The sequence below is a fragment of the Neophocaena asiaeorientalis genome, unplaced genomic scaffold (assembly GCF_003031525.2).
Source record: "Neophocaena asiaeorientalis asiaeorientalis breed wild unplaced genomic scaffold, Neophocaena_asiaeorientalis_V1.1 scaffold78, whole genome shotgun sequence".
Classification (NCBI taxonomy): domain Eukaryota; kingdom Metazoa; phylum Chordata; class Mammalia; order Artiodactyla; family Phocoenidae; genus Neophocaena; species Neophocaena asiaeorientalis.
Window position 1 is genome coordinate 11,953,715 of NW_020175018.1, and position 22,543 is coordinate 11,976,257.

Genomic DNA, 22,543 nt, shown 5'->3' on the forward strand with positions numbered 1-22,543 from the left:
GTAATTGAATTTCATAAATATGACAGTATTTGGTAACACTTGAACATGTTTTTGTTCTGTTTATAGCAGCAAAATAATCTATTCCGTATCCTTTTTTCTTTTCAGAAACTTCTAGAACTCAACAACCTTCATTCTCTCATGTCTGTGGTGTCAGCATTACAAAGTGCACCCATCTTCAGGCTGACAAAAACCTGGGCTGTAAGTTAATCTTCCTAAGTCTGTTCCTTTGGTTTGGGCCGTCCTTTCTTTGGTGAAGTTCTCCATTCCTTAAGCCCCAGAAGGCTTTCTCAGTCTGCCCTTTGCCAACGACGGAGGATGACTGTGGGTTAATGAAGTGTCCCCTGGCCACTCTCTCTCCTTCAGTGACCTCAGCCTCGTTTTGGGACAGGGAAGCTGTGAGGAAGCCAGCGTGGCCGGGGACCCTTCTGGACCTGACAACATCATGTATGATGGCGGGGTCAGTGGCATGACTTCTGCCCTCTGCTTCAAACTGCCCCTGGGAAGCCTTGCAGTTGCTCTGGGCTGCTGGCTGTGCAGCTAAGAGTTTCTTAGGAGGAACCTGTGACCCTCATGTAGGGAAAAATAATTTTTTTTTCCTGAAGGCCATGGATAATTTCAGCTCAGAGGTGGAGTCTGATAGTTATATAATTGAGTCTGTAGGAAAGATTTTCTGCTGTAAAAATACTTTAAAAATATCTCAGACCTCTTTATCCTCCTTAGCTTGGCACCGCGCCTGACGGGGGAAGCCATTGCTATTTCCATCACTCATTAGCATTCACCTCCTGGCCCGCCTGGTCTGGGGTCTCTCACAGCCACACAGCCCAAGCCTTTCAAGACCTGTTTATGTCCCACAGAACTGAAGGAAACTGTATGGAGTTGTCAGCTGTGCTTCTGCAACTAACTCACTTCCGAACTTCTTTCTGCCAGTCTGCGGGGCTGGGCTCTGTTTCAGACTTGGCTAGTTCAGGGGCCTTTAAAATACTTAGGGATTATGTTGTAGGTTGTCAGAAGTGAGCCTTGTTTCTTTAAATTGCAATTTTCCATAGATCAAGCCATAGCAAAGTGGAGTGAGAGGTTTTAGCCTGGAGTCAAAAGACTGGGTCTGCATTCAGGCACCATCTGTGCAGAGTGATTCTGTGGGACTCGTCTCCTCTTATCTACTTAGGGAGGTTGGCCTGGATCTGTGGTTCTCCGTTAGTGCTTTGTGGAGCCCAGGGGCTCTTTGGAACTGACTTGGGGCCAGCAGGGGCTGGGGGAGAGGACGGAGGGCACCAAGCAGACCTCCAGAGCACAGTTTCTGCCAGAGCAGCTCTGTTTGCATCAGTTTTATGTCCTGAGCTTCTGGGTGAACTTCAGTTGAGCAGTGGCTTTGGAGGTCAAAGCAAGTTTGGAAGCCACTGGTCTCTGTGGTTGCTGCCAGCCCTGTGATTCCCTGAGTCCATCTGAGCCATGACGCTTTTTTCAAAAGTTGCTTGGAGATTCTTTTTCCAATGAATTTTCCATCATTTAGGTGCTGCTATTGTTTCTTGGACTGCTGGGAGCTCTGTGTGGGCCCAGAAGAAGGAATGATGAATCTCACGGTACACAGACCTTACTGTCAGTAACACAGGGACTCTCGGTGACCCCATAAGTGGCACAGTCAGTGAGGGCAGCAGGGAGTCAGCATGAGGGGCCTGCACAGAGATGCCACCCACTCAGGGATGGGCAGGGCCCATCCATGGAGCTTTGGCCAGCGTTCTCCTTAGGATGCTGTGCCTTGCCCAGGATGGTGGGGCAGCATTGGGCCAGAACAACATCCAGGACTGCTCCATGTGGCTCGGCAGAGTCCTGTGCCAGGGTGGCCGGATCATCACTGCCATTGGTGGGTCTTTGCTGCAATGAAGATAAATCTCCCACAGCTCCTCAGAGAGCCTGGAATGAAATATCCACCCAGGACCCGTTTGAAAACATGAGCTTCCTCACCTAACTCCCTTCCAGGCTACGTGGGTCAGCTGTTGTTCCTTACAGATTTGCCAGGCGCTGTTCTAAAATCTTTCCCTGTATTAACTCATTTCCTCTTTTTTTTTAAAAAAAATAAATTTATTTATTTATTTACTTATTTATTTGGTTGTGCCAGGTCTTAGTCACGGGGGCGGGCTCCTTAGTTGCAGCTCGCCAGCTCCTTAGTTGTGGCACATGAACTCTTAGTTGCAGCATGCCTGTGGGATCTAGTTCCCTGAGCAGGGATCACATCTGAGCCCCCTGCATTGGGAGCGCAAAGTCTGAACCACTGCGCCACCCAGGAAGTCCCCTCATTTCCTCTTGACAGCTCCCCACCGTCAAGAGGAGGCACAGAGAGGTGGGATGACTTATGCAGGGTTCCCCAGCTAAGAGGCAGAGCGGGAATCAAACCGGAGCAGTCTGGCTCCGGAGTCCCTGCGCTTACCCACCACACCCCACGGAGCTCAACAAGGACAGTTCCAGTGATGCCTTGTCAGTCAAAACAAGAGAGCGGGCCTGTTTATTGTTTTGTCTCCTCTATACACAGTGCTCTAACAGGAGCTTTAAGGGTGACATCAGCAGACTCTGGGTGCTGCCCAGGCCGTTGAGCCTCTGTTCTGGCTGTGGCTGCTGCTGGCCTGGCTGCTGGCCTCTGAAGCGCAGCCTTCTTTTGCCATTAATTTCTGGTAGTGAGCTTAGCCACAGAAATGTTGCCAGAAAAGAACTGTTTTCCCTCTCCCTGCTTGTCCCTTGATCTGGGGAAGGGGAGTCAGAGGAGGGCCCCAGGGAGGGGACACACAGCCAGAGAGCCAGAGAGCTGCAGACAGGCCTTGAAGGCTGCCTTTTGGCCACTTACTCCTTGGTTAGTCCATGGCTTCCGCTGCTCCGCTGGTCCCCTGGGATTGGCCGCTGACTTTGGCATCTAGCTGGTGGGAGCCAGGGAGAGGACAGGAAGCTGCGGTTACGCGTCACCAAAGGACGGGGGACCCAGGGCAACAACAGCTGTTCTTTTTCCGAGAAATCTCCCATTGCCTCCTAAGGGCTGAGAGCCAGGACTATTTCCTTGGTTACAGAGGGCCACTTAGCAAGGCAAAAGGTGGGGAGATGCAGCATCCTGGGAGATAAGAATGGCAACTGCCAAAGGCTGTGTCAGGGAGAGAGGAGGTGATACACACCGTGTGGATTCAGCATGACGTCTCCGAGGTCGTGTGTGGGGAGCTGTTTGTTCTGGGTAAACCCACCATTCAGCCTGCTTCAGACCAGACTCTCCCCTTGCGCCCACCTGTCCTGTTAGTCCAAGGACAGTGGTTGGTGCAGAGCACTTGGGAAATGGTGGGGGCCAAACTCGCCATCTTTCTCCTTCATCCAAATCCCCCCAGCCCAGTAGAATCGACGATGCCACTATATTCCTGACACTCTCTCTACACCTGTTGTGACAGAGCACAGAGGGCATCTACTCTGCAGTTTTGTTTACAGGTCTGCCTCCCTCTTTGATCACCTTCCTTCTTGGTGCAGTCTGATTTTTTCTCCATATCCCAAACGACTAAGTTTACACTGGTCGTTTGAATTGTATATGTTTGTTGTGCCGAATTGTGTCCTTTTGCTACTTCTTTTCCCAGTAATGAGATTAGCCACTGAAACGCTGCCAAAAAATTGCTGCTTCCCCTCCCCCGACTTGTCCCTTGATCTGGGACTGGTGAAATCTCATGACCCTGCAGAGCAGGGAGGAGCAGGTCCACCAGCCGTAGCAGCCCCAAAGGTCAGAACTTTAATAGTCTTCGTTTTGCAGAGAAGGAAACTGAGGTTCCAGGAGTTGTAGTGACCTGTCTCAGATCATGGAGCTGATGAGTGCCAGAGCCGATGTGATGTAGCTTTGCCTTGATGGACACGTAGTCCATGTTCTTGGCCATTTGCTCTATGACTTGTCTATGATGGAACCTGATGTTGGAATCAGGCTGGGCACAGGGCAGGGAAAAGCAGGCACACACACTGCTTGGGAAGTGGAGCTGGAGAAGTGAGGCTGGCACACAGGCCCCTGGGGACAGTGTATGACCAGCTCCCTGAGTGCAGTCGCTGGGGTTGCATTGAAACCCTGGATATCTGGGAAGCCTGGATGGAAGGGGGCCACAGGTGTGGGAAGAGACCTGCTGTGTGGTTTCACTATGGATGGCCTTCAGTGAGGGCCAGCTGGTCATTAGCTGGTAGGCAGGGCAGCCTGTCGGCCTGTCCATGGCTGGCTGCTGAGTACCAGCAGCTGGGTGAGCTGGGACAGGGCAGAGGCTGACCTCGCACATAGGCTCGCACATAGTAGGCCCATAATAAATGCTGGCTAGATGCACAAACGGAGGGAGTCACCTTCTGCTGGCCTGGAAAAATGCAGATAGGGTCTGATTTATCCCAACACTGGGCCCGCTTTGGAATATTGGCTGCCTCAAAGCCACGAGACCTAAGCAAGAAGTCCTATCGGCCAATGCTGATTTCCTGAGCACAGATACTGTGTGGCTCTTATTCATTCTGCAAATCAAATATTTATTGAACACCTCCTCGCCTGCTCCATGCCAGACCCCGAGGCTATGGTCAAGGCCCTTGTCTTCATGGGCTTTTATGTTATCCAGGGGAGACAGACACGTTTTTGTGGAAGAATAAACATGTGCCTAATCTGGCTGGTGCAAGAAGTGGTCAATAAATGTTTGTTGAATGCATGAAGTCATGAACCAAGGGCTGTCAGATAGGAATAAAAGTGATGCCGGAGACCAAAAGAGGAGGATGCGATAGGGACTGACTGGGTGTTCAGGGAAGGCCTGTCTGAGACCTGAGTGACAAGAGGGAGCCGGCCACGCCAAGATGAGGGCACAGCCAGTGCAGAGGCCACGGTGGAAGAAACTCCAAGGCCAGTGTGGCTGGAGCACAGCAGGCCTGGGGGAGATTGTGAGGGTGCTGTGGACGGGTGGCGGGGCCGTCTGGGAAGGGCTCAGCCCAGAGAGGAGTTAGGTTCTATTCTGAGGGCAGTGAAGGGTTTTAAACAGGAGACAGACATGATCTGCTTTAGAGTTGCTTTTGTTTTTTTAATTAGTGTTGCTACTATGTGAATAGCAGATTGGGATTGCAGGGGGGCCGGAGTGGAAATGAGGCCAGGTTAGAGGGTTAGGGTAGAATCCAGGAGTGAGGTGATGCTGGCTAGCATCGGGGAGGTGGCAGTGGACATGGAGAGAAGGAGGCTGAAAGGGGAGGCATCCTGAAGACAGAGGTGGCAGGATTTATGCCGGATAGGATGTCGGAGATGAAGAAAGGAAGAGACTGGAGGACGATCCCTAGGTTTGGGGCCTGAGCAGCTGGCAAGAGGGTGAAAACTTTTCTCTGATCAGGGTGGTCCCAAGAGGAGCCTGCCTTATAGACGAGTGACCTGGGGGGTATGGAATGCCTGACTATGGGCGATTCGCTCATTAATTACAGTTGTATGCTGTACCTCATGTGTACACACATACACACACGCAGGCACACACAGGCGCACACACACACACACACACACACACACACACACACTCTGCTTGCTCTGTGCACGTTCCTATCATGATTTGCTCTTTCCTACTGAATTCATCCAGGGAGTTTGACTCATCTGCAGCAGCAAAGTGAAAACTGAAGAGCTTGGTAGGGAGGAAGTCACAGCCGGTGGGTCAGGCGGCCTGGTGTGCAGGGTGGCGGCCTGGAAGGGGAACCCTCCTGGGAGCAGGGCTCTCACTTCAGGCATCTGGGGGCACAGGGTCGTTGAGCAGATATCCCAGGAAGGCAGATGTGTGGCATCACGTATTTTGGATTTTAGTCTTTCATGCGGGAAGCGCCTCTCCTCCCCTGTGTCTGATGTGGGCCCCAGTGGCCCCTCTAATGTTGTTGAGAAAGTGGTGACGGGCATGGGCTGCCTGTCTCAGGTGGGAGGTGAGGTGGGGGAGGGAAGGCAGAGGAAACTGACATTTACAGCCTCCGATTACTCATCCCCCAGTCATTCCTTGGCAGCCCTGCCTGCACTGTTTCTCAGAATTATGAGTTCTGTGGATATTTGCACCCTCCTCTTCCTTGACTTTGCCACAACTTTTGTCACCCCCTTCTTGAAAACTCTCTCTTTGCTTGGCTTATTCCCTTCCCGCTGTTCCGACAGCTGGCTCCTCCCTGACTGCTTTTGTCCCTCTTACCCACTGGCTGTAAGTGTGCTGCAAGGCTCTGACCCAGCTCTCACCTTCCCCAATCCGATTCCTGTCCCGTGGGGCTCTCCGCAGCTTGGAGAGCTTCATCCATGTCCTCTGTGCCCTGGCGGTGGCTGCCTCCTTGCTCTCGCCCCAGCTGTCTCTAGAGCCCCAGGCCCACGTTCCTATGCCTGCTCCGCGGAGCCCTCTGCTCCTGTGTCCCTTTGACAGCTCGCCCTTGGCGTGTCTGAAATCAAAGTTTGTTTCCAGGAAGTGATCGTGAGTGCCAGGAGACTCTCTGAGCAGACTTATTTTGGACTTTGAGGCAATATGGTAGACGGGGTGATGAGGGGGAAAGCCCCTCCCTCCCAACTGCCTGCTTCAAACACACAAACACAGATAAACCAAATTAAAAATCAAGAAGCAAAGAGAACCAGAAGCCAAAAAAGGGGAGTCACCATGTGCTAGAAATAAAGAATGCTCTCAGAGTCAGCACGGCGAGCAGAGTTCAGAGAAGGCGCTGTATGGAGACCTTTGCAGCTGGCGGGGGGCTGGGGTTCCAATGTCTGCACTTGGGGGGCTGGAATTCAGCTACTCACAGGAATCAGAAAGCCAGCAAGTGTCCCTCGTCAGAAAATCTCTGCTCAGCCTGGGGAAGCCCCAAGGGAAAAAGTCCCTGTGAGAAACTGTCGCCCCAGCCTGTACCTCAGGTAGCTGTTGGGTCTCAGTACATGTGACCTGAATTGGTATGGGGACCACAGGCCAAGAAATGCGGGGCAGTGTCCCTTGCAGATTAAGAGTGTGGACTCCCGGGCTCAGCCTTGGACCTGCCTCTTATGGTAAGGATTAAATGAGTAAATATATGAAAAAATGTTTAGAACCATGCCTGGCACATAGTAAGGGCTAGATAAGTATTGACGGCTGCTGCCGCCGCTGTTGTTGTTGTTATTATTATTACTATTTTCAACTTTTCTTGACTATTTTCAAATGGGCTGGCAGAGGCTGCCATCACTGTAAGCCAGGCCCTCTGATTTATGACCTGATAACATCATCATCTTCTAGCTGGTTTCCTTGCTTCTGGTCTGACTGTCTTCCTCACACCACCCATGGAGTGATCGCCCTACGACATAGCTCTGGTGTTTTCACTTCCCTGATTAAGGAAAAGTTTTAGCACTCCCCCACCCTTTGCTGGGCTGGGGGTGTGTCTGTACTCACCACTCCTCCAGAACAGGACTCTCGGATGTAACTGTTTTTTTTTTTTTCTATTAAAAAAAATTATTCCAGCAATTTTATTTATTTTTTAAAAACTAATTAATTAATTTTTGGCTGCGTTGGGTCTTCGTTGCTGTGCGCGGGCTTTCTCTAGTTGCAGCAAATGGGGTCTACTCTTCGTTGCGGTGTGTGTGCTTCTCACTGTGGTGGCTTCTTTTGTTGTGGAGCACGGGCTTCAGTAGCTGTGACACACAGGCTCAGTAGTTGTGGCACACGGGCTTAGTTGCTCCGCGGTGTGTGGGATCTTCCCGGACCAGGGCCCAAACCTGTGTCCCCTGCATTGGCAGGCGGATTCTTAACCAGTGCGCCACCAGGGAAGTCCTTCCAGCAATTTTATTGTATAATTAGTGAACAAGTTAACATGAAATTGCACTATGAGACTTTTTTCTTTTTCTTTTTTTCTCCCCGCCACCACCCCACCACCCTATCCCCTTTGGTAACCATGAGTATGTTTTCCATGTTCGTGAATCTGTTTCTGTTTTGTAAATAAGTTCATTTGTATCATTTTTTTAGATTCCACATATAAGTGGTATCATATATTTGTCTTTCTCTTTCTGGCTTACTTAGTGTGATAATCTCTAGGTCCATCCATGTTGCTGCAACTGGCATTATTTCATTCTTTTTATGGCTGAGTAGTATTCCATTGTGTATATGTACCACACCTTCTTTGTCCATTCATCTGTCGATGGACACTTAGGATGCTTCCCTGTCTTGGCAATTGTAAGTAGTGCTTCTATGAACAGAGTGGGTGCATGTGTCTTTTCAAATTAGAGTTTTGTCTGGGGGTATGCCCAGGAGTAGGATTGCTGGATCATATGGCAACTCTATTTTTAGTTTTTTAGAGAGGCTCCATACTGTTCTCCAAAGTGGCTGCACCAGTTTACATTCCTACCAACAGTGTAGGAGGTTTTGCTTTTTTTCCACACCCTCTCCAGCATTTACTATTTGTAGACTTTTTTTTTTTTTTAGGTGTGAGGTGAACCTCATTGTAGTTTTGGTTTTCATTTCTCTAATAATTAGCGATATTGAGCATCTTTTCATGTGCCCGTTGGCCATCTGTATGTCTTCTTTGGAGAAATGTCTATTTAGGTCTTCTGCCTATTTTTTGATTGGGTTGTTTGTTTTTTTGATGTTAAACTGTATGAGCTGTTTGTATATTTTGGAAATTAATCCCTTGTCAGTCACATTGTTTGCAAATATTTTCTCCCAGTCCTTTTTATTTTGTTTATGGTTTCCTTTGCTGTGCAAAAGCTTTAAGTTTAATTTGGTCTCATTTGTTTATTTTTGTTTTTATTTCCATTACTCTAGGAGATGGATCTAAAAAAATATTGTGGTGATTTATGTCAAAGAGTGTTCTGCCTCTGTTTTCCTCTAGGAGTTTTATAGTATCTGGTCTTATACTTAGGTCTTTAATCCATTTTGAGTTTATTTTTGTATATGGTGTTAGAGATGTTCTAATTTCATTCTTTTACATGTAGCTGTCCGGTTTTCCCAGTACCACTTATTGAAGAGACTATCTCTTCTATATTGTATATTCTTGCCTCCTTTGTCATAGATTAATTAATTGCCCATAAGTGTGTGGGTTTATTTCTGGGCTTTCTATCCTGTTCTGTATGTCTGTTTTGTGACAGTACCATACTCTTTTGATTACTGTAGCTTTGTAGTATAGTCTGCAGTCAGGGGGTGTGATTCCTCCTGGTTTGGTCTTCTTTCTCAAGATTGTTTTGCCTATTTGGGGTCTTCTGTGTTTCCATACAAATTAAAAAACTTTTTTGCTCTAATTCTGTGAAAAATGCCATTGGCAATTTGATAGGGGTTGCATTGAATCTGTAGATTGCCTTGGGTTGTATGGTCATTTTAACAATATTGATTCTTCCAGTCCAAGAATGCGATATATCTTTCCATCTGTTTGTATTGTCTTCAGTTTCTTTCATCAGCGTCTTACAGTTTTCAGAGTACAGGTTTTTTTCCTCCTTAGGTAGAATTATTCCCAGGTATTTTATTCTTTTTGATGTATGATATAACCATTTTGCTGCTGCTCTTTTTAATCCATCATTTTAACATTCATTACACTACCTCTAGTTTTATAATAATGAATATTTTGTCAGTCTATTTTAAACTGTCATTTGAATTTTTAACCCTGGATTTCAGCGATCCCTTAGAGTTAGGGAAGATACCGAGCTTGGATGAGAGAGACGGTTTTTGGTTTGTCTCGATGGGTGTTTTTGAGGAAAACTTGCATTTGGGAATGTGGCACTTGATGAAAGCCCTCGGGTAGGGAGATTCTTGCAGGGTACAAAGGACATAGTAGAGGCATTTTGACAATGGCAGCAAATATCAAAAGGTTTCATACCTACTTCACACCTACTTCCTGACACTAGAAAACAAACCATAAACCTTTCAGCTGTGGCCAGTGGAGCATCTGCTGCCACCAGCAACATAGCCACCCAGAACCCCAAGTCACGTGTGGCAGAGATGCAAGAGTTGGCCAGAGGAATTTCCTGTTCAAACACAGCCACAATCAACTCATTATTTCCCCTTTGATTAGTATTCACTGTTCATGCTTAGCTGCTTGTGATTGGCACCCTGTTGGCAAGTTGAGTTGAAATATTCGGAAAAGTAGAATAAGCAAGTCAAATTGGTCATCACATGTCCACAGTATCCAGAATGGCCAAGTCAAAAACATACTTTGCCAGGTCAAGGTGGCCATGTGGGAAGACATGGAGTTAGCATCTCCCCACAACTAGGGCACCTGCCGGCCGCTGGTGGGGGACTCTGACGCCGAAGGAGATGGGAGGAAGCCCAAAGTGAACTGGTAGGATGTAGGGGGACTGAGGGGGCAGGAGAAGTGGAGGCCAGATAGGATCGGCGCCCCTGAGGCTGGGGAGATCAGGAGAGGCAGGCAGGAGGGGCCCTCTGGGAGAGGAGTGGAGGGCGTTTGCCCCACCCACTCGAGCTCAGGAAGCCTGCTGGGCTCCCAGGTGAGGTCCCCTGCCCTCTGAGACCAGGGGTGGGGGGCACGCCTGGGCCCCTTCTGTTTCTTGAGCCTAAGCTCCACCCCCACAGCCCCCAGGGCCTCTTCCAGCCCTGTGGGTCCTGAGCATTGCCCCTGTCCACCACACAAACCTCACCCTTGCTTAAGCCCTGCCCTCCACAGTCAAGGCCTCCCCCCTTTTTTTCTTTCTCTTTTCTCTCCTCCTCTTTTTTACTGTTGTGGTACTGATGTACCTTCTGGTTGTTGATTCATCTATATTTTTATTTTTCAATTTTTCCTAACATATATGTTAGTTTCCTAGTCTAATTTTATTTTTTACTTTGTTACTGCTGTGATTTTTGCCACCCCAGGTGGCTTGTGGGATCTTGATTCACAAACCTGGGGCTGGGCCAAAACTCCTGTGGTGGGAGCTCCGAGTCCAAACCACTGGACTAATAGAGAACCTCAAACCCCAGGGAATATTCATAGGAGTGAGGTCTCACAGAGTTCCTCATCTCAGCACCAAGACCCAGCTCTATCCAATAGCCTACAAACCCCAGTGTTAGAAGCCCCAGGCCAAACAACCAATAAGACAAGAACACAATCCCACTCATTAAAAAAAAAAAAAAAAAGATGGCAAACAAACATGTCACAGATGAATGAGCAAGGAAAAAACCTACAAGCCCAAATAAATGAAGAGAAAATAGGCAATCTACCTGAAAAAGAATTCAGAGTAATGATAGTAAAGATGATCCAGAATCTCGGAAATAGAATGGAGGCACAGATTGAGAAAAAACATACAGACTGAAAGTGAAGGGATAGAAAAAGATATTCCATGTAAATGGAAATCAAAAGAAAGCCAGAGTAGCAATACTTTTATCAGATAAAATAGACTTTAACATAAAGACTGTTACAGGAGATAAGGAGGGACACTACATAATGCTCAAAGGATCAATCCAAGAAGAAGATATAACAATTATAAATGTTTATGCACCCAGCATAGGAATCAAGCCTTGGAAAATTTAAGAAAATTGAAATTATATCAAGCATCTTTTCTGACCACAACGCTGTGCGACTGGAAATCAATTACAGGAAAAAAAACGTAAAAAACACAAACACATGGAGGCTAAACAGTGCACTACTAAATAACCAAGAGATCACTGAAGAAATCAAAGAAGAAATATAAAAGTATATAGAAACAAATGACAATGAAAACACGATGACCTAAAACCTGTGGGATGCAGCAAGAGCAGTTCTAAGAGGGAAGGCCATCATTGCTCTGATACCCAAACCAGAAAAAGATATCACAGAAAAGAAAATTATAGACCAATATCCCTGAAAAACATAGATACAAAAATCCTGAACAACACACTAGCAAACAGAACCCAACAGCACATTAAAAGGATATACACCATGATTAAGTGGAATTTATCCCAGGGATGCAAGGATTCTTCAATATATGCAAATCAATCAATGTGATATATCACATTAATAAATTAAGGAATAAAAACCATGTGATCATCTTAATAGATGCAGAAAAAGCTTTTGAAAAAATTCAAAACCCGTTTATGATAAAAACTCTCCAGAAAATGGTCATAGAGGGAACCTACCTCAACATAATAAACACCATATATGACAGACCCACAGCAATCATTGTACTCAATGGTGAAAAACTGAAAGCATTTCCACTAAGATCAGGAACAAGACAAGGATGTCCACTCTCGCCACTCTTATTCAACATAGTTTTGGAAGTCCTAGCCACAGCAATCAGAGAAAAAAAAGAAATAAAAGGAATACAAATTGGAAAAGAAAAAGTAAAACTTGTTGCTGTTGACATGATACTATACATAGAAAATCCTAAAGATGCCACCAGAAAACTGCTAGAACTAATCAATGAATTTGGTAAGGTTGCAGGATACAAAATTAATGCACAGAAATCTCTGGCATCCCTATACACCAACAGTGAAAAATCAGAAAGAGAAATTAAGGAAACACTCCCATTTACCACTGCAACAAAAAGAATAAAATACCTAGGAATAAACCTGCCTAAGGAGGTGAAAGACTTGTACTCAGAAAACTATAAGACACTGATGAAAGAAATCAAAGATGACATAAACAGATGGAGAAATATACCATGTTCTTGGATTGGAAGAATCAATATTGTGAAAATGACTATACTACCCAAAGCAATCTACAGATTCAGTGCAATCCCTATCAAAGTACCAATGGCATTCTTCACAGAATTAGAGCAAAAAAGTTTTTTAATTTGTATGGAAACACAAAAGACCCCGAATAGCCAAAGCAATCTTGAGAAAGAAAAACAGAGTTGGAGGAATCAGGCTCCCTCACTTCAAACTATACCACAAAGCTACAATAATCAAGACAGTATGGTACTGGAACAAAAACAGAAATATAGATCAATGGTACGAGGTAGAATGCCCAGAGATAAACCCACACACATATGGGCACCTAATTTACGACAAAGGAGGCAAAGACATACAATGGAGAAAAGATAGCCTCTTCAATAAGTGGTGCTGGGGAAACTGGACAGCTACATGTAAAAGAATGAAATTAGAACGCTCCCTAACACCATACACAAAAATAAACTCCAAATGGATTAAAGACTTAAATGTAACACCAGGCACTATAAAACTCTTAGAGGAAAACATAGGGAAAACACTCTGACATAAACCACAGCAAGATCTTTTTTGATCCACCTTCTAGAGTAACGGAAATAAAAACAAAAATAAACAAATGGGACTTAATAAACAAATGGGACTTAATAAAACTTAAAAGCTTTTTCACAGCAAAGGAAACCATAAACAAGACAAAAAGACAGCCCTCAGAATGGGAGAAAATATTTACCAATGAAACAACAGACAAAGGATTAATCTCCAAAATATACAAACAGCTCATGGAGCTCAATATCAAAAAAACCAAACAATCCAGTTAAAAAATGGGCAGAAGACCTAAATAGACATTTCACCAAGGAAGACATACAGATGGCCAAGAGGCACATGAAAAGATGCTTAACATCACTAATTGTTAGAGAAATGCAAGTCAAAACTACAATGAGGTATCACCTCACGCCAGTTAGAGTGGCCATCATCAAAAAAATCTAGAAACAATAAATGCTGGAAAGGGTGTGGTGAAAGGGAACCCTCCTGCACTGTTGGTGGGAATGTAAATTGATACAACCACTATGGAAAACAGTATGGAGGCTCCTTAAAAATCTAAAAATAGAACTACCATATGACCCAGCAATCCCACTACTGGGCATATACCCTGAGAAAACCATAAATCAAAAAGACACATGCACCCCAGTGTTCATTGCAGCACTGTTTACAATAGCCAGGACATGGAAGCAACCTAAGTGTCCATTGACAGATGAATGGATAAAGAAGATGTGGCACATATATACAATGGAATATTACTCAGCCATAAAAAGAAACAAAACTGAGTTATCTGTAGTGAGGTGGATGGACCTAGAGTCTGTCATGCAGAGTGAAGTTAAGTCAGAAAGAGAAAAACAAATACTGTACGCGAACACATATATATGGAATCTAAAAAAAAAAAAAAAAGATACTGATGAACCTAGTTGCAGGGCAGGAATAAAGAGGTAGACATAGAAAATGGACTTGAGGACATGGGGTGGGAGGGAGAAGCTGGGGCGAAGTGAGAGTAGCATCGCCCCAATGTAAAATAGTTGGCTGGTGGGAAGCAGCAGCATAGCACAGGGAGATCGGCTGGGTGCTTTGTGATGACCTAGAGGGGTGGGATAGGGAGGATGGGAGGGAGGCTCGAGAGGGAGGGGATATGGGGACATGTGTATGCATACGGCTGATTTGTTTTGTTGTGCAACAGAAACCAGCACCGTATTGTGAAGCAAGTATACTCCAATAAACATCTATTAAAAAAAAAAAACTTTGCCAAATGGGAAGTTTCCATCTCTCTCTCACCTTCCAGCCTTGTACAGGGAAACACTTGCCTGCATTTCTGCCAAACTGCTGCTCCCTTAAGCATCCCTGTGTGTTCCTACCTCCAGGCCACTGCTCGTGCATTCTTTTGCTTCTGGAGCCTCTCCAGCCCCATTTCTGCTGGTTGAAATCCTTCAAGACTCGTTTCTATGACCACCTCTTCCTGGTTCCTCCTTCCCATAATGGAGTTTGTTCTCTCCTTCCAGAGCACTCTCATAGTGTTTCTGACCCTTCCTTGCCTTAGCCAGCCTTTCCCATGGCTCAACCAGGTTGAACAAATTGGGGTGTACATTGGGTACCTGGCTCCTCACCCACACAGACCAACTCTGGACCCAGGATGGGCCCTTGGCAAACTTCTGTTCAAGGACCAATCACATCCTCCTGGCCCTGCTCTTGGGGCTTTGTGGGAATGTCTCCTGGGGTTGCCATGAGCAGATTTTTTTTTTTTAATTAGCAAAATTATTGGAAATACATGATTAAAATTGTCCTACAAGATTATGCATTGTGTATGTATGTATGCATGTGAATGTATGTATGTGTATATGTGTATGTGCATATAAACTGTTAATAATTTCTTAAAAGATAAAATCATGACTCATACAAGTATAAATGAATACTTGTCAAATATTTTATTTAACTCATTAATTAGTATGAGAACCAGTAAGATATTACAACTGTATTCCAAGAGAACTGAGACTACTACACTTTTATGGTCAGGTAAAGAAGGCTGACATAATCTTTTTTTTTTTTTTTTTTTTTTTGCGGTACGCGAGCCTCTCACTGTTGTGGCCTCTCCCGTTGCGGAGCACAGGCTCCGGACACGCAGGCTCAGCGACCATGGCTCACGGGCCCAGCCGCTCCGCGGCATGTGGGATCTTCCCGGACCGGGGCACAAACCCGTGTCCCCTGCATCAGCAGGCGGACTCTCTACCACTGCGCCACCAGGGAATAATCTTTAAAATGGATAGAAAATTAGTCAGTTTTCCCAGGGTGATGATCAGTGGGATTCCATGAGACATCATATGCCTTTATATGGACTGGAATTATTTGCATTACTACGTTTTCTACAGGTTAACATCTATCTGTACAGAGTTTAAAATAGCCTTAGTCAAAGACAGATATGGACAGCTAGTCAGGACACTTACTAAATTTCAAAGTCATAGTTTTCTCTTATGTTACTTCTAACAGTCTCCATTGCATCTAATATTTTACATTAGATATATGACTTTGTAGTTTATTTTTCAGAAACCAATAGTTTGTATCTAAAGAGGTAAAAATTACTTTTTTTAAAGCACCCTAGTTTCATTCCATACTCAGTCTGTTGAATCCATTGGTCCATAGATTATCCGCAGCACTAAAAATTCTTTCCATACCAACAGTAGACACTGGAATTAAAATAGAATTTTGAGCCAGTTTTAACGTATTTGAAGCAACAGGTTCTTCATTGAAAAGCGTTTCCACGTATCAAGAAATGTTATTTTGTTGAAAAACATTTCCATGTATCAAGAAATGTCATTCTCTCAAGGCAAGGGAACAAGATACCAACGTCCTCATAAAGTAGATTTGGAGGGCCTTATTTTTTTCTTCTATGGAGACAGCTTCCTGATTTGAACTATTTACCAGAAGAAGGGAATTTTTCATCATTAGTCAAGTATGAGTGCCACATACAGGCTCTCAGAGCATGATAAGGGAAATTTCCAAAAGCAACCTGCTTCTTCAGGTATTTGACCAAGATTTGTGATCTTCGTGACATTTGACCCTGTGGTTTATGGGTTCCATTTATCCCTTGCAGCTGATACTTGCCACCATGAAAATTATTTAAAATCAATATTCAGGGATTTTATTTTTACCTTGTAATTTTAGTTCACTTTGCATATGTGGTTTTGCCCCTTTCTCAATCCTAATGTATATTTTTGCATTTTGCCTTACTTAATAGAGATTTTACCTGTTTTATTGTGATTTTTATAAAATTTAGTTCTTGGGTTTAGTTATCATGTCTATAGGTTAGGTGTTTAGTTATATATATATATATTTTTAAAAACATAATTCCTAATTTTATCTATTAATCAATTTCTCTTACTCCTGCTCCCCTCCCCCCACCCAGTTTTCCTAGTTTCTTGAGTTGAATGTTAAGTTCATTTATATTCATATTGTTTAATTATATAAGAGTTAAAAACCATGCGTTTTTCCTCTCAGTACAGTTTTGGCCTCATCACATAGTTTAACGTATAGTGATCTATACGTTCTATATGTTTATGGTTTGTAAATAGTCCATTACCTTGGCTTTTATTTCTTCTTTCACCCAAGAATTATTGGAGTGTTCAAAAATTTCCAAGGAGTTGAATTTTTAAATTGTCATTGTTTTCTCATTTTTTTGTTCAACAGATCTTTAGGCAGTGTTTTCTCTGTGTCAGGAACCATACCAGTTGCAGGGAATAGTGGAGTGAATACAACCAGCATGGTCACCGCCTTCATGGGAGTCTTCATTTGCTGAGGGAACCACAGATATAATCGTACAGATGATCACAATCGTGATAAATATTATGGAAGGGAAATCTCAGGGTGGCCCAATACTTCTAAACTTTACTAGAAGTGAAGTTGCCTGTTGTATTTAGTGAACTTTTCCTTAATTTTATTTCCTTACCTCTTTTCCTGAACATGAATGCTTTTAGTATCTGGTTGACTTAGGTAGGCAGATAATTTGTTTTCTTGCATGTAGTTCTGATGGTTTCTTCCATGTAGTTCTGATGGTTTCTTCTTGAGGCTTCCTGTAAACTCTAAAATCTAAAGGACCCTCAATTCACATGAGGTTTTCAGTTTATGGCTCTACTTGTAATAAAAGTTTAAAACATGTAAAAGTTGGGCTTCCCTGGTGGCACAGTGGTTGAGAGTCCGCCTGCCGATGCAGGGGACACGGGTTCGTGCCCCGGTCCGGGAGGATCCCACATGCTGTGGAGCGGCTGGGCCTGTGAGCCATGGCCGCTGAGCCTGCACGTCCGGAGCCCGTGCTCCGCAACGGGAGAGGCCACAACAGTGAGAGGTCCGCGTACCACAAAAAAACAAACAAACAAAAAAAAACATGTACAAGTAAATGCTGTTATATTTTGAATAAACAAATCCTATATTTAAAAAATTAAATCTTAAAAGAATTTTTCCAGCATAATACATGGACATGAATTTTAAAAATCACTAAGTACTGAAAGTCTTAGTGAAACAACGAACACTCATTGCTCTGTCTCTCCATACCCCATTCATTCCCCCAGAGGCAGACACTCAGAGTTATTTAGTGGTTTCTTCTGGTAATTTCTGCCATGTTTCCATCAATGAGTTTTTGCTACAATTTCTTGATCCACTCACTTTAGACAGTATGTGGTGACTTCTTCGTATGATGGATGTTGGTTTCGTTTTCCTGAACCACCTTTCCTCATTCTTCAAAAACGCTCATGTTACTATGGTTAAATCTCTTTTATTAAATGAGTATTCATGTTTTAATTATTAGGAATGTGCAACTATGGTTCTCTGTATAGTCAAGTGGTTAACTACGAATAACATGTCTTTTCTGGAATACTCTTTTGTTTCCCCGGCATTTCTAAATCTCTCTCTCTTTTTTTTTTTCATTAATTTACTTATTTTTGGCTGCATTGGGTCTTCGTTGCTGCACGTGGGCTCTTTCTAGTTGTGGAGAGTGGGGTCTACTCTTCGTTGCAGTGCGCAGGCTTCTCACTGCCGTGGCTGGTCTTGTTGCAGAGCACGGGCTCTAGGCACGTGGGCTTCAGTAGTTGTGGCTCACGGGCTCTAGAGCACAGGCTCAGTAGTTGTGGCGCACGGGCTTAGTTGCTCCACGGCATGTGGGATCTTCCCGGACCAGGGTTTGAACCCGTGTCCCTTGCATTGGCAGGCCTTTTCTTAACCACTGCGCCACCAGGGAAGTTCCTCTAAGTCTCTTTTAAGGAAAAATTCTTACTCTAGCTACCACTTATCTACCAGATATTTTATATGTATATGTAAATACACACATAAACATATATAATATCTTACCAGATTTTTATATATTGTGTATAAAATCTTTATTTCATTTAATTTTATTTTTATTATACATAATAAATATATCCACCACCCCCCCACACACACAAATGTGCTGTTCTGTCAGGTTTTCTGTCAAGACTTCTCTTTCTCTGGAGACATCTCTTCTGGGCTTGATAGATGTAGACCAGTCTTTCTTGAGTCTTGCTGTTTATCTGTCATCTCCCTTTACTACTGCTGGACTGGGTCCACTGTTTCCTATATCCCATATCTTCCTGGACTTGGTTTATTCTTTTCATTTTGCTGGGGGAAGTTCTCAAGTAGTATTCAAATGCTTGCATGGGAGATAGATGTTCTGAGCTTTTTTCATGTCTTCTAGCATGCTGTGCATTCCTATTGAGGAATCTGATGCCATCCTGGATCTTGCTTGTGGGCACAGAATGGAGCCGATGAGTGTAGTTAACCAGTCCCAGCCCTTCTGAATGTGTGTGTGAGTGTGTGTGGGCAGGGATGGAGGGTGGGTAGGAAGTATGTGTGTAGAGAAAAGGTTAACAGAAAGAGGTGTGGCTTGGAGGAGCCTGGTTTTAAATTTAGGAAGCATGCAAATGTGGCTGCCTTTGGTTGTCCCACTCCACTAAAGAACCCCAGTTGTTGGTTTGAGGTCAATCTTCAGGGTGGTTTTTAGGGACATCCTCCAGGGCTCGAATCATGTTGGCCTGGTCATGTCTATGTCGGGACACAGATGTCCTGCTGATCAGCTCTGTGGTGCCATGCATAGAGGCACTTGACAGGCTAGGCAGATATGCCAAACATGCCAGGGGACAAGGGCAATCCCTCAGCTGGGTCCAGAGACCCAGTGGAGGGAGCATTGGGCCCCAGGATGGCTCAGCTGCAGTGTATGTGAGGATAACATAGGGATTTGTCTGACTGCTGGATGAACATGGTGGCTGCCAAAGGATTCGGTGTGGTTCTAGGTTTCATTAATAAAGAGATGACCTGCCAGCCAAGGGGGTGAGGGGCCTGCTCAACTTTACAATGGGGCAATTCACAACTAGAGTATCTGGTTCTCATCTGGGTATAGGTAGTTCATTTAGTGAATTCCTTATCCTTAAATGTTCATTTCAAATGCCTCTCTCTATACAGCTTTCCTTGACGCTTCCCTCGCCCATAATTTACTTGTTGTTTGTCTGGGTTCTTGGTCTCTATTTACTTACTTACCATGTTGCTATAATATACATTTTTCTCCTCTGTTGAATCAAGTTCCCCAAGGATACTCTGACAAGTCACTTAATCCTTGTGATTATGAACCTGAAATAGTGGCAATAACCCTGGCTCCATTTTCGTCCCTGGGCTTTGTAAAGACCAGATGAGTTGTATGTTACGGTACTTTACAAACAGCAAATGGGAGATGGAGTGATTTCCTGTCCATTTGTCAATGTGATGAATAACAGCCTTAAATTAGCAAGCCAGTTAGGCAACCATCATCCCTAGCATCTCTGTAGCATCCCCACCCTGATGTGTCCTGAATTTCTCAATGGAAAACAAACAAACAAAAAAAAACAGCTTGCTATTTACTCTCAAACTTCTCCAGCACTGGAACCTTCCTTTCGGGTTTTTCTTTTGCCTCTCCTCTCTGAAGTCCTTAAGCTGTCACTGCTCAGCAAGGCTGCACCCTCTGTGCGCTCCAGAGGCTGCACCCCCTGTGACTCCAGAGGCTGAGGATCAAGGAATTGGCCGACGCAGCCTGAGTTCGCTGGTGCACCAGGCATGGCCTTAGTTTGGAATTTGCAGACCTGGGTCCCAGGAACCCAAAGGGGCTATTTCAGTACAAAAGGCCAGCTTTCCCTGGTGCTGGACAGGCACTGTTCTACTTCTCTCTGCTGTGTGATGGAGCTATTGACCACTGGCCTATCTCAGTCTGACTGATGTGACAGGGCTGCTGGTCCCGGTCCTTGCACAGACCATGGGGTCTCAACACCACACTTGACCAAGGATGCTCCTGGCCTAGGGTCCACACCTCCATTTATACTCCTGGGCTCCGCCATGGATCTCAGATCCCAGAGGCACTGGCCCTGGAAGCTAAAATTCGGGGTGCCCAACATCAGTCACATGCTGTGCCAAAGCCAGCCCTCTCTGGCTGATCCTTCCCCAGATTCTCTTTTTCAAGCTTGCTCTCAGCCTAGACTCCTTTTCTTAAAGCCGTTTTATTCAAGGAGACTTATTGCCATTTCCTGGCACTGGGCCTTGACTTGGGACCTGCAGGATGACCACAGCATGAGTCCTTAGCATCAAGTCTGGAGAACCAGGATTCAGTTTCTATTTCTTTCTTCCAAGAAGCCTCCTTATGAACACTGAGCCATCCCTTCCCTGGTGACCAGCTTTACATTCCAGAGATCTCAGTCATGAAGACTCTTACTTCTCTAATCTCTGGGCTGTGGGTGCCTGCTCATCCTGTATTTGCATAACTAAATCACCCCTTAGATGACTGCATATGGAAAAGAAGTTTGGCTTTTGAGTAGAACACCGTACCCAGTGTAAATATGACACAGTCATAGACCACAGGGAATCTGGAGGAGATAGACCAGATTGGAGAGATGGCCTGGTTATGTGTATAGCGTACGCAGGTGAAGCGTATGAGATCTTCCAGGGCCTTCAGCAATGGCAGAGATGTTGAGGAGAGAGCAAGAAGCTCTCTGTGGACACAGGGAGAGAGACCTGATGTGACTGTGAAAAGCTCTAGGTGACCTTGAGCAATTTGCTTTACTCTCTGAGCTCCTTGCTGTTGTAGGGTCTATGCGCCGTGAAGGTGGGTGCTATGCAGGGGATTCTGGCATCATCTAGAACAAGGGACTAGGTAACTTTGGAGGGTATCTTCCAAGTGTGAGACTACGAAAAATGACAAAGTCGAGGCTATGGAACACTCCATCTCTACATGAAACAGCACCTTAAAATCCTTAGTTGTGCCCAGGATTCTGCACATCATAGACGTGCCATTTGGGACGTTTCCTTTTAGTTTTCATCTGCAGTTATCCTTTCTCTTTTGCTTCTCCCAGTTTATTTCTCTTCTCTCTCATACTCTGTTTTTTTCTCACTCCAGCTGTTGAATCGAAAAGACAAGACCACCTTTGAGAAATTGGACTACCTGATGTCTAAAGAAGATAATTACAAGCGGACTCGGGAATATATCCGAAGCCTGAAGATGGTTCCCAGTATTCCCTATCTAGGTAGGAGTCTGAATTGGATTATTATTTTTTAAGAAACCTGCTCACTGCCAGATAAGATGTTTTTACAATTTCTAGTTGAGAAATTTCCATGAAGCAGCATGGGCCATGGATAAAGAGGTGATTGGTTGGCTCCTTGGGTTAGAACAGGCTATTGATACTTCCTAAAGATGGGAATTTCCTGATGAGGGTCTTGAAACAAGGGATATTCTGCTGCTAATACAAATGATCTGTGAATCCCAAGCTTCCCCAGCCTGCAGCTCAGAAGGGTCACAGGACTCTTACTGGTTTATCCACATCTTCTTGAACTGGGGGAACTCAGGCCCAAACCCCTCTCTTCTGATTCTCTGGACATTATTAATATATAAGATTTGTTCCAACAGAATTATTATAATGATTATTGATTTTACTGATTCGAAAATAATACATGATGAGGAAGGAACTTGCAAGGAACTTGGAAGAGAAGAAAATTAGTATCATTTGCTTTCCCACCTAGAGATAATCCCTATTTTGCTTCATATCTTTTCATTCGTTTGGATGCATATAAAATCTGTATGTTTACTCTGTCGTGAACATTTAATGTTATTACCTGCATTTCTATACTATGACTCAGTCCCATCACATGGATTTGTGCAACTGGGATCTCTCTAATATTGACATTTGTCTATACATTTTTGCTATTAAAATTTTGCAGTGGGCATCCCTGTTGCAAAAATCACCTATATAGTTAGGATTCTTACCTTGTAATAAATTCCTGGAAGCGTGATTACTGGGTCAAAACTTTGCAAAATTGTGTGCCCTTTCATGTATACTTCAAAACACTCTCCGGAGAGGTTGTAACAACTTATATTTTCATTAGAAGGGGAAGAAATTGCCTATTTTCCCCATGTGCACAAATGCTGTGTATTTTCATGTGCT

General features: G+C 44.5%; 1 protein-coding gene across 16 annotated transcripts in view; it reads left to right on the plus strand.

Annotated features, from left to right (window-relative positions):
* The window catches only part of RALGPS1 (Ral GEF with PH domain and SH3 binding motif 1), a 273,494-nt gene that overhangs the window by 103,149 nt on the left and 147,802 nt on the right, over positions 1 to 22,543 (plus strand). For all 16 annotated transcript variants that reach the window (XM_024762460.1, XM_024762461.1, XM_024762466.1 and 13 more), the window contains exons 8-9: positions 106 to 198; positions 21,502 to 21,628. In XM_024762460.1, coding sequence (XP_024618228.1) covers positions 106 to 198; positions 21,502 to 21,628 — 220 coding nt within the window. The remainder of the gene's footprint in view (positions 1 to 105; positions 199 to 21,501; positions 21,629 to 22,543) is intronic.